The sequence below is a fragment of the Ceratocystis lukuohia genome (assembly GCF_044167205.1).
Source record: "Ceratocystis lukuohia strain C4212 chromosome Unknown Supercontig6_pilon, whole genome shotgun sequence".
NCBI classification, from domain to species: domain Eukaryota; kingdom Fungi; phylum Ascomycota; class Sordariomycetes; order Microascales; family Ceratocystidaceae; genus Ceratocystis; species Ceratocystis lukuohia.
Window position 1 is genome coordinate 104,751 of NW_027263525.1, and position 12,033 is coordinate 116,783.

A 12,033-nucleotide genomic window follows, 5' to 3' on the forward strand; every position below is an offset into this window, starting at 1 on the left:
ACTCCTCTCCACCGAGCGTTCCGTCATATTATGTGCCCTTGGCTGGCTGTATAATGTGTTGAAGAGGAGGGGGGAGGGTAGCTAGCTATGCGCAGATTATGGCTTGAGCCAAACGGTCAGGGTACTAAGACAAGGAAATGGACGAAACAGCCAAACTCCAGCTGAAGTGAAAGCAGACTAGATCCAAAATGTGCAAAGACGCAGCAGTGCCTAGTCACTCATCATCAGGGCTTTGAGAAGGCGTACGATGAAAGGAATAGCAGGCAGGGCTATGCCCTCGAAGTCGAGCGAAGTTGAAGCTCGGCTATCACGAGCCAGAGATGTCAGTCAAAATCCTCTGCTTGCCTTTCCTTGTCCAAAGCATTCCAAACAAGAGTCATAAATACAGCCATCGCGCCCTTTTTGAGTCTCGTAGACCGCCTCTTTCAAGAAACCTGGACTTGGGATATTGCATGCCCAGCCTTTGAAACAACAGGCTTATCATGATCTGTCGGTGTACGCAGCATGTACTGCTAGTTGTGCTACAACGCAACCGCACCTCTCGCTATCTCGGCTTGTCCGCCCCCGCCTCCTCCTCGCCCATCTCAATGTACTCTTGCCGGTACTAGCATGCCTGGGGTAACTTCAGTTGCCACTATTATACAGAGGAGATTCAAAAAATAACAACTACAAAGCTTATCTCTATCTTGTCCTACCTCCATCATGTCTTGAGTATTTCGATACCGTTTCATCCATCAGCCAAAGTGGCGTACTTTCATGCATAACATTGCTACCCGCCTTAGAGCCTCAAGCACATATAAGTCGGGTCTTATATGCATGCAGAAAGTACCATGTTTACCATGGTTTGTTTTCTACAACCCTGGCCCGTCTTGGCTCCTATAACCTTGAGACTGAAAAAGAAAACAAAATACGGGATGGGATGCATTGCCCTGCCCACTGTTGATGTTATGATGTGCAGCGCCAGCACGGCACTCATCTCTTCATCTTTACGTCTTTTTCGGCCCCCCCTCTTCTTTGTCCTTCCTGATCCCCAAAGCTTTGACAATCCAAGGCTTGGCAGTACTTTTGTTCCAGAGCGAGTGCTGCCCTTAAATGCTGACAGACAGTTTGTTGTTGCTCTTCTTGCATCCGAGCTTTGGCTTGGGCTTTAAAAAGAGCCGCAATCCTAAAATAATGTTCCCAACACAGAAAATACCCTGGTTGCAAGAAACCAAGGACAGTCAGGCAAGACGAGGCCAATAATAGCTCCTCGTCACAAGGAACGTGTCGTGACGCAGCTAACACTGATGATGGTTAAAAAAAGATATCAACAGAGGAGCTGCTGGCAACTGAGCACAGCACGTCCCACGTTTCTTGTCTTCGATTTCCAGGAAACAAATACTTGTCAATCTCCGGGATGTCCTTCCAAACAGAACAGAAAGAAGAGATCTATGTCTCAGCCAACGTTCGAAACTCCCCGAGATCAGCACTTTCTTCTGCGGCATGGATAGCACGTCGAAGAAAGACCCCATAAGCGCAGCTTCACGCCAAACGTCTTGCGACATACGCCGTTAGCGGCACTTCCAGCGGCAAAAAAGACTCGCTTCCCTGGCAAGCATCCCAAACGGTAATGCCGATGCAGCCGGACTATTGTATCGCTCACAGTGGCATTTCTTGGGGACCACCCGCCTCCTCTGTCTCGTGATAATGACACATAGCAATGCCGCCCCGCCCGGATAGCACAGAGGTTGATATCTCAAGAGGCTCATAGCAGCGCAGGATTGAAGTCTAGGACTAATTTCATTGCTTCCCCGATTTAAATCTGAATAAGCACGCCTGCATTCGCTTGTGCGTATCGTCTGATGGATCCCAAAGAAAATCAGGTGGAGCTGCAACGCTGTAGTGAGTTCGCATAGTATGCGATTGCCTTGGAATGGATTTGGCATCCGGCTAAGCCTCCCGCAATGCTGAGCTTGGATTTATTTTACGTCTATTGGAATCACTAAGATCAAACGACGCTGGACCTCTGCCGGGCTGACCACAGATTTGGGGTGAGAGAAGCCCTGCCGCGCTGTCATCTGCTCTTGAAGACGGTATGTATGCGAAAGACTAAATAAATAACATGAGGAGGAACACAAAACTTCCACTTACCTTGATTGTTGGCAGACCAAGGCTTCGCTGGACATGCTTAGGTTTGAAGGTGCTTATAATATACATATGCTGTGGGTTAGTCAAAACTTCTCGCTCAAACAAACCCTAGTACAATAGGGTTAATATACTAAGAGAAGCTAGGGTTGATAAGTTATCAGGACTGCCCCACACTAACATCTTGTATAGGTGAGCCCAGGGGCAGGCTGGACCTACTTGCCGAATCACGAGCCAACGACAGCAGCAGCTACACCAGACTACGAACAACACTGTCACTCATAATGTGGTAAGCAGGAGTCCCTCATTTTACTTATGTCCAATACCCCCCCCCCCCAAACCTCAACTCTAACGACACGCTTTTAGCAAACACATCCTGAACGCCCAGGTTTCCATTCGCGCGCCTTGCTGTACGTCTGTTATATGATGTCCCAACAAGCGGCCCTAACGTGGTCGTCCGACATCCCCCTTCCCGCCAATTCGTACTAACCCCTTCTGCCACCGCCCAACATAGGCCGCAGATGGTTTGACTGCGCTGAATGCCACGCCGAAGCCGAAGCACATCCTATCCGCCAGCAGTCCGACATGACATTTGCCTGCAAGAAGTGCAAAAAGTGCTTCCGCAAGGACGCACAGGAGTTTGAGGAGGCCGACGAATACTGCCCACACTGCGATAACCACTATGTCCTTGAAGCCGTCATGCCCAAAGCTGCGCTGCAGGTCGAGGGCGAGGACGCCCGTGTCGATGCGAGAATGCTCAAGGATGAACGTGTAAGAGGGAAGGGTGACATCACCATCTTTGACCCTCAGCCGGAAGCCGATAAACTCGGTTAGACCCGCCTCCGCGGGACAAAAATGCGAACATTTCATTGGCTAGGCATGTATGGCTTTTATCGATTGGGAGGAAGCAAGCCTGCTTCATGGACATATACTCTAATAACTAGGCTTCAGCGAGTAGTTTTCCCTGTGCGGCAGACTATCCAAAGGGCTTTGGTGGTGTTGTGAATTTAATGAGCATACGATTTTTCTTTTCAAAGGCCATTGCCGTTGTCCGCGTCGCCTCCGTGTAGCATGAAAAGGGGTGGCATGTAAAGTAAAAGCAGATGTTCATTACACGTCTAGTATGCACGTTGCATCGTATGGATGGAAAATAATCAACAGAGTTGTGGCTTTTACTCGGCGTCATCTGGGCCCCGAGTCAATATTGTGGCAGTGCCTGTTCCGGGCGTCCGGCCAGTCTTCTTCTTAGCCGCCTCCTCCTGCTTCTCCTCCTCAATGCTCTTCACAAAGGCCTCAATCTCCTCTAGAGGCATCATCTCGATACTCTTTCCCGGCGCCATCAGGGCAATCTCAATGTTCTTTGCACCAGTCTGCACCACCTCTAACAAAGATTTGATGGCCAGGCGCACTGTGGCGTCACGGTCCATGTCGTCCTTGTAGTTGCGCTCGAGGAATTCACGGACGGTCTTGCTCGATCTACCAATGGCATTGGCTTTCCTATTGTGGGGGTAATAGCTGCTTGTTAGACTTGGACTTATGCAATCGGAAACAAATATGTGGTGGTGATAGGATTCAACGTACCATGCTGAGTAGATGCCCGAGGGCTCCGTCTGGTAGAGTCTAGGGACCTCACTGCCCTTGTCAAAACCAACAATCAAAGTGCTGATTCCAAAGGGACGGACACCACCACTCTGCGTGTAGCGCTGCTGCACACCAGCAACATACTTGGTAATGTACTCGATGGTGACGGGGTCCTCGACAGTGAGACGATGAGACTGTGCCTCTATGCGAGCCTTGTCGACAAGAATTCTAGCATCAGCATTGAGACCAGCAAACGCCAGACACACATGATTGTCGAGTAGACCGAGCTTGGAGGGGGTGATGCGGGTATCTTGAAGCTTCATGGCAGAGCGCTTTTCGCAGCCTAAAACGACGACATCCTTGCCTTTCACGCCAACAGCGCAGGTACCTACGGAGAGAAGAAGGCAATTAGTAGTGTGCTTGAGGCATAGGCTCTGTGGCTCTTGGAGACCGAGTTGGGCGGAGAGAACAGGCTGTGGTGGAAATCGCATTACCTCTCTTGACAGCTTCGCTAGCGTATTCAACTTGGAAGACATGGCCATCAGGACTAGGGCAGCGTTAGTACATGGCAGCATGCATGCATGGGCCGTGGTTGAAATTGGTGCGCACCTGAAGACTAAAGGTTGTTAGTTGGATTATACAGCAAGGCTGAGCAAGACGAGAGTAGGTAGACTAACCAGACAGAGCTCTATCGTATGAAGATGCCATTTTGTATGTTTAGATGCGAGGGGGGGCAAAAAGAGCAAAGCAGTGTATCGCTCTGTTTAGAAATCCGAGTAATTAAGGTTGATCTAAGGTGTAGAGGACCTTATATGTGTTTGTTTTTTTGGTGTTGGCTTCGTCATTAAGCTTCGCTGTGGAGGAGCCTAGCTAGCTTGCAGGCGCCAGCGATAGCGCGGCTGGAGCTTGGAGCAGTCTTCACCACGTGACCATAACCCTAACTGGGTCACGTGACTGTTTATAAGGGTCATTGGTGGGGGCTAGAGTAGATCTCTTGCATCTTAGGTAACAATGACGCAATATCTACCCATCAGAAAGTCAAAGATAGCAACCAGGACTATGAAACACAAGGAGTATCTAGTATTTGAAGCTGATCGAGGCATCTACAAGTACAACTATCCGGAACGGGATGCCAGCAAGCTAGAGCACGAGTGAGACAGCCTAGTGCTAAGGGCAGCTTGGGGCAGCCACTGCATCCTCTAGGCTACATGCCGCACAGCCTATACCATGCGGCTGCAGAATAAACAGGTGTGTCACATTAGTCACTTGGAAGAGGCGTGGCAAAGTCAAGATAGATGGCATATCGTCTACACGACTTATTGCTAGTTTTGTTACACAACAAAACATGTGCAATGAATGAAGCACATCGCGTAGCGACATGTATCCATGAACTATTCGTGTACTTCACCAAAAATAGACAATAAAACATGGCGGTAGAAGAGTAACCATAGGTATAGATTAACTAATGCGTAGGGAAAGAGCGCTAAGCGTGATGCAGAAAGAGTTTGGGTATGAAAGATCCTCAACAGAGGAGATGGGTGGTATAGAAAGGATGGCTGTCATTATGAAAAGGGGGAAGACATGAAACGACAAAGATATCAAGAGTTAAAGAGTAGAGGAAAGGCAGCAGCAAAGAGACAAAGCAATACGCCCCCTCCCCCCTCTCCCGCTAAAGATCTGCACAACTACCATGGTTACGGCGAGCTTAGAACCTGCCATACTCATCCCAGTGCCGCGATGCTACGACCGACACAATATGCTGGCCTTTGGCAGCCATTCTTTGCCGGAACCCATCGCACCATGCTGTCTCGAGCTGGCTCTGGCCGCCCCCCTGAAACCCCTTGAAGTACATATCTGCGACAGCTAGTGGACCGGCTAGGACATCCGGCTGTGTGGATGTGTTCAAGGCAAAGTCTAGAGAGCAGCAAATGTTGGCAGCGAAGATGCCGTCGCGCTGGTAGTTGGACACGTCGATGTTGAGTTCGACAGGAAGCACTGGGGGGTACATGTTGTAGTCAACGGCGGGCTGGAAAAAAAGCCTATGCAAGTTCAGGATGGACCGGTTGAGGAGCAGACTCCCCATCCAGTAGTAAAGGAAGCCAACAGCTGTTGCTGCGTTGATAAACGCAAAGGTCTCGGAGAACGGCATGGATGCCTGTGTTTGCGGCGATCGGCTGATCCAGTAGCTGTGGCGGTGGCTGTCTTCTGGGTCTTGTGCAGCAATGGCGCACCATTCATTAAGCTGACGATCGATGTAGAGACAGCGAGTGAGCAGATCCTGAATTTTGAGTTGTCTGTCCTGTGTTGGGACGTGATGAGACGTGGCATCAGCACGCTCCAGGAGATCGGGAATCTGAACTAGAATATCGAAAAGGCGATCTATCAATGACTTGGGGTAGTATTGCCAGGGAGTAGTGGCCCAATCGCGCTGGGCCAAATGTGTTGCTTTGCGGGTGAGCAGCGACCACGCAGTCTAATAAAGAGTCAGAGGAAGGCCGCGAAGCAAGCAAGTCAAGAATATTCATACGTTAGACGGTCGGTATACGCGAGAAAAGAAATGGTGTGCGGGGAACAAGGTGAAGGCTTGAGGACCAGCAGCCTGCACAGTGTTCATGTAATCATGGGGGCCCTTCCACTGAGAAGTCTCTGGGGGAGAAGAAGAGCAGTTGTTGGGCTAAAAAGGCAGCTGTTAGAGAAACATGGAACAGAACAGGACGCACAAAAAATAATAATAAGCAATACCAACCTCGTACAAAAACACACACAGGCCTGACTTGGGCTCGCTCGCCGAATCGATGTTGACTATGCATTGACCTGACACGCTGAACTCGCCACTGCTACTAGCAGGCCGGAAGTCTGGCAGCTCATAGCTTGGAGGGCTGAAGATGCTGCTGGAGACCCCACGGCTGACATGGGCCAGCTTGGTCTGGAGGGAGACAATTTGCGTGGTATAGTACGAATGCTTGTCTGAGAGGAAAAGCAAGTCGTCCCATGCCGGTCTCAATGGTTCGCTAGGAGACAATGTCGGGGCTGAAATTGGGGAGCCATTGGACATGGAAGCGGAGGGGAGGGGAAGCTGATGGGATATTGAGCGAGAGGAGGACGCAGAGGCCGGTGGAGAGGGGGAGTTTCCTTCTTGGCTGTTACGGGACCCATGGCTTTTCACACTGGCAGAGTCGCCCCTGAGAGCCTTTTTGGATGTGCTACGCGGAGGGTGTGAGGAGCACCGACCACCGTCCTCGGGGGTAGCCGTGATAAAGATCATCTGGCGCTCATAGCCCTCGCAGCTGCGGCCAGTACTGACGCATTTCCGGCAGATAGGACGCATGTTGTCGCACTTGACTCTCCTTCTGCGGCATGTCTCGCAGCCTTTGTACTTTCCGGGAACACCAACCATGGTGGGTAAGGTGATTTATGATGAGAAGAAGGGGACGTGAATACGCAGACAAAGCAGACAAGAGAAGGGACAAAATAGAAAGTGGGAAAGGTAAAAGCTAGAGTGCGGGCTGGGGAGGGGGAGGGGGGGGGGGGGGCAATGGGCAAGGACAAAATGGAGAGAAACAGGACGTAGGAATATGAATATGCAGTAGACTGGTATGTATGACAGCGGCGTTGTCACAGACCAAAAGTTTGTAAATATATATAGAGAAACTATATGACAGAGGGAAAGAGATGAGAGGCGAAAGATATGCTGAGCCAAGCCATGTCACGATACCGCGCTGGGAGAGTGGCTGCCAGCTTGTTATATATAGCCTTTGATTTAAACATCCATCGTTGATATAAGCCCGGTAGATAGCTACCAGTCGAGTGGCATGTCAAACCATGGAGTAAACTAGGAATAAAAACAATAAAAACAGGAATAAAGCAAAACAACTACCTGAAGGAATAAGGGACTCAACCATCAAGACCTGAATTCATAGTGTAGTTTCTTAGTTACCATAGACAGACGGCCCAAAATATGAGCGACTCCAATAAAGCCAATGATTTATCGCGAATTAATCGATGGAGACAAGAGGAAAGAGAAAATGTCAAAGACAAGGACGAGGAGGATAAAAAACAGGAAACCAGATGGCCTCAACATAAGAAAGCAAGACAAGGGGAGAAAGAAGCATGAGCAGGGGAGGAATTGCACAAATGCGAGCCAGTGACTGACTGACTATACTAGGCCGAAACCAAGCCCCTCGTCAATTATATCGGAAATTTTTAGCTTGGAAAAACGATGCAAGGTCAGGCCAGACGCCCACACCCCTAGGGTAATGCAGTTGTAGCCTGCTTAGTAGTAGTGATTTTTGCGCCCGGAAAGACAGTGGAAGGGAAGAGCCATTTCCACAAGCAAATGAGCGGGTTAGTGCGTATGCCTCCTTCTTTCCTTCTTCGTTTTGGCCCCCTCTCTCCTCTCCTCTCCTCTCCTCTACTCTGCTCTACTCTCCTCCTCTTCTCTCTTCCTTCTTCTCTCTGCTGCCCTCAACAAAGTAACCCCATCGGGGCAATAAGCAAGCCAAGCCAGGAAGAGCAGGCGAGGCAGGCTAGAAAAGAAAAGCGCCGACAAAGACAACGACCGACAGCAGTGGGCGGAATTTCAGCGCAAGCAAGACACTAGGGGGTAGGGTAAGCTATAGCCAGGTTTCCCGGCTTGACACACGCACCACCCATACGCACCTACACACCTACGCACCATGAAATGAAATGAGAAGGGGGAGAGAAGATAGAAGAGTCAGTCGGTTTAAGGATGGAGGAATAGAGAAAGAGAAGGAGAGAAAGGGCCAAAAAGCGGTTGAGGTTGAGGGCAGCACAAGCACGCCCAAAATAGTAGTAGATATGACGGCTGTTGTTATTGCGTTGCTGCTGGTGTTGCTGTTGCTGCTGGTGCTGCTGTTGCTGTTACTGTTGCTGTTGCTGTCAATGATCTGCCTTCACACGTGCCCTCTATCCGCGAGACGCGAGCCAAGCCTGCTCCCTAGCTCTACGAAGATGTCTCTAAAAACATATACGGCTTGTTCCTGCGAGCGAGCTTTGTCGGCCGCCCTCTCCCGCGAGAAACGGGTCCCCATAACTCTGTTTCCCTGGTTCGTTTCATCGGCTCTTGGGATTCGTTGCCGCCAAAGATCTACCCACTATAGCTCCAACACAGAATATCATGCCGAAAGATGGGCATATGGATGGATGGATGGATGGGATGAATAAGACTTGAGTCGACAACGGTACTTTGGGTGTTTTTTCTTCTACAGCGAACGGAAGAAGAGAGAAGAAGGGGCCTTTTGTCGTGAAGGGATGCAGCCCTACGAGCAAGATGGCAGGGTCTGGAGTTGGTTGACTTGAGGGCTCTGGAAAAAGCTTGACAAGCATCCGTGTTATGCACTTTTCCTTTTTTTTTAATTTTTTTTTTATTTTCTTCTCGTCGTTTAGGAAGACAATATCAAAACCACTTCTCGGCCGTTGGCGCTGCCGGTGTGCCAAGCTGGGTTTCCAGCGATTGGAAATGCAGATGCGGATTCAAGCGCAGATGCAGGCAGATGTAGGTAGGTGTACATGCGGGTGGTCAGGCAAAAAGCAAAGTGAGCTGATAACCTAGTGGCATAGCCATAGCCAGTGATGCCCAATTGAGGTCTGATGGACGAGATAAAGCCAAGGGTAAAGGAGACCAAAAAGGCCAAAAAAGACAGTCCAGACGAATAAAATGAATGATGCAGAGGTAAGCGGATGGCTTGTCATTGCAGCCCAAATTAATCGCTAGCAAACATTGCCTCTCTGTTTTCCTCTTATTTGTCTTCTTTTTACACTTGCAAGATATGCCCTGTTGTGGAAAGTGGATCCTTTTGCTGTCAACTAGAGGACTCGAGATTGACTCGAGTCAACTCATTGGCCACTCACAGTGTACAGGGCCTTCATTCCTTCCAATCATCCCTGCATATTGGAGAAATCCTTACAGAGGAAGAAGGCAACTGCTATTAGAGGTAGGATTCAGAACACACACACAAAGCATCCATGTGGGAAAAAGAGTAAGAAAAAAAGAAGAAGAAGAACAGGAAATGCAAGCCGCTCTCGTATTGAGAAACACAGGCTATCGATTGGCCTAGATGAAGCGGCTGGTCCTCTCTCGCTCGTGTATTTTGGGGCTCCTAGCCCACGCTGCAAAGGATAATGGGGAGAGTGTCCAAGCACTAGCTAGGGAAAGCGCACTATTGGCAAGAGGCAGGAGCGGCACGTGGATAATAGCGTCAAGGGCGGCACAGAGCCGGGGCAACTGCCCAAGCTCAGATGGTGTTGCAAGGGCCTGAATATCTGGGGGGGGGATGGGCATGGAGGCTAAGGGCGACGATGTTGGCGACATGGCAGTAGGTTGCAGGACGTCATGATGTGAAATTGCCTAGTGGGATAAATAATGTGAACAGAGCTATGCTGGAAGGGGTGAGGGGCGGCCAGCTTTTTTTTCGTCTTTTTTTGTTTTTTTTTTGTTTTTTTTTTTCTTTTTTTTTCCTTTTTTTTCTTTTTTTTTTCTTTTTTTTTCCCTTTTTTCCATCTTCTTTTTCTCCTCTACTTTCCTCTTTTTCTCTTTTTCTCCGTCTACAGAGTCTAGGCCTGGTAGCACGCTAGATTGTCTCCAGGGTCTTGAGCTCGTTTCTTTTTTTTGTTTCTCAACGAAGAGGCCGGCCCCTCACCTGAGCGAGCTGCAAACCCAGCTTGACCACCCACCACCCCCTATGCAGAATGGAGGAAACATTGGCGAAAAAGCAGTCCGAGAAAAAAGGAAGAAGCCTATGTTTACTACGTACTACACCTACCGCTACCACTACCACTACCACTACCACTACCACTACCACTACCACTCCTACCCACAATCCATCAGGACTGGCTATGGATTCCGTGTACATTAGTTTGCCCACTCACCTGTCAATGGTCACAAGCTCTCAGACACGGCCGGCCTCGCCGTGTCCAATCATAGAGTGCAAAGCCGCGGGCGAGGGAGGGAAAAGGCCATGTGGCTAGCATGGAACAAGGGATGGGGCTAGATAGGAAGAGACAGGTGGGTGAAGAGGAATTGATTACGCCTTTCCCCCAAGGAAAATTACTAGGAAGGAGCAGAAAAAGCGCGTAGGTCAGGATATTTCAGCTAACTGAACTGGCTAGCTAGAACAAGGAGAAAGCCACACACAAAGATAAACAACGGAGCAGCAACTACGCCCCAGCATTGCCCTTCCTCGACCTACCGTTCTGTACCCGCATAACCCCTTCCCCCCCCCCCCCCCCATGCATATACATACTGTAATGTACATACATTGCATGCATGTGCACGCACATAGCACATAGCTCACTCATTGTTGAGGCCGAGATAAGAACCAGAATCAACGCAAATAACAGTACACCCGCAATTCTCGGGGGCCACGAAGAACTAGAACCACACATCAAAGGGCGGGCGAGAAGGAAAAACAAAGCAAATTCACCAGACTTTTGCCCTCATCCTTGTCCGCCCGACTCCATTTCACCTTTGTTTTTTCCGCTTTTTTATCCTAGCATCAAGGTTTGGTTGATTGTTTTACTTGGGCGCCCTAATCTAGAAGACAGAGGGAGATAGAAAGACGGCGAAACAGCGAGACAGCGAGAGAGTGAGAGAGACAGATAGAGGTAAGATGTGAGAGGGGGGCTGATAACGATGGTACGCCGCGCGGTCACATATCAAGCCATCAGGTAAATACGGCACTAGCCAGTGAAGAAAAAAGACAAGGAGAGATAGAGGAAATCTTCGGAATAAAATCCGCGATTGAAACATACGCACAGAAGAGCAACACCCCCCCCCCCCCCTCCTAAGAGAATATATTGAATCCTTTTCCGAGTGCATGTTAGCCAGGTATGCCCGCACATCAATCCCACTCTCACAGCCAGAGTATAGACCGCAGCTTCCTGTAAAAGAGCTTGGACTGGAGACGTCATACAAACGCCGAGACACCGGGCTAATTTCGTGATCGAGCGGGGGGAGAGGAGAGGCAGATGATGGGGAGCTGGCGACGAGCCTTGGCCAAGCCCCTTCGCCTTTCGCTCTCTACTGATTTTGGGGGCCAAGTTACAGAGGTTGAGTTTGAAAAGAGAGGCAGGAGAAAAGAGAAATATACATCTGGTAGCGTAGGAGTTTGCAAAGAGGAGGGAATATGCACAGGAAAACCGCCGTTGGCCTGGCATTGTGTTTGTCTGCTGCCAACAGCGGTTTTGTCTTACCCCAAGGAGATGGTTAAGCTTTTGGTAGGATTTCCCCTGTGGAATCTAGAGATTGGGTATTTGATTGAGAGAGGAGAGGAAAAACAAATTAAATAAAGAGAAAAATGACATTGGGCG

The 12,033-nt window shown here is 49.5% G+C and overlaps 3 protein-coding genes across 3 annotated transcripts; 1 reads left to right on the forward strand and 2 right to left on the reverse strand.

Annotated features, from left to right (window-relative positions):
- Positions 1-2,408: 2,408 nt before the first annotated feature.
- Positions 2,409-2,958, forward strand: HOO65_060029 (putative zinc finger protein; the record flags this gene model as incomplete). Its single annotated transcript, XM_071004081.1, has 3 exons — positions 2,409-2,413; positions 2,491-2,534; positions 2,639-2,958. 3 exons carry the CDS (start codon positions 2,409-2,411, stop codon positions 2,956-2,958), a joined length of 369 nt encoding a protein of 122 aa, XP_070857379.1.
- Positions 2,959-3,296: 338 nt separating this feature from the next.
- On the reverse strand, positions 3,297-4,413 carry HOO65_060030 (Proteasome subunit alpha type-4; the record flags this gene model as incomplete). The annotated part of the gene is made up of 5 exons (XM_071003965.1): positions 3,297-3,621; positions 3,706-4,093; positions 4,200-4,252; positions 4,315-4,321; positions 4,383-4,413. The coding sequence occupies 5 exons, from the start codon at positions 4,411-4,413 to the stop codon at positions 3,297-3,299; spliced, it is 804 nt and encodes a 267-aa protein (XP_070857380.1).
- A 997-nt stretch (positions 4,414-5,410) lies between these two features.
- On the reverse strand, positions 5,411-7,102 carry HOO65_060031 (Proteasome subunit alpha type-4; the record flags this gene model as incomplete). The annotated part of the gene is made up of 3 exons (XM_071003829.1): positions 5,411-6,178; positions 6,233-6,379; positions 6,452-7,102. The coding sequence occupies 3 exons, from the start codon at positions 7,100-7,102 to the stop codon at positions 5,411-5,413; spliced, it is 1,566 nt and encodes a 521-aa protein (XP_070857381.1).
- Between the last annotated feature and the right edge of the window lie 4,931 nt (positions 7,103-12,033).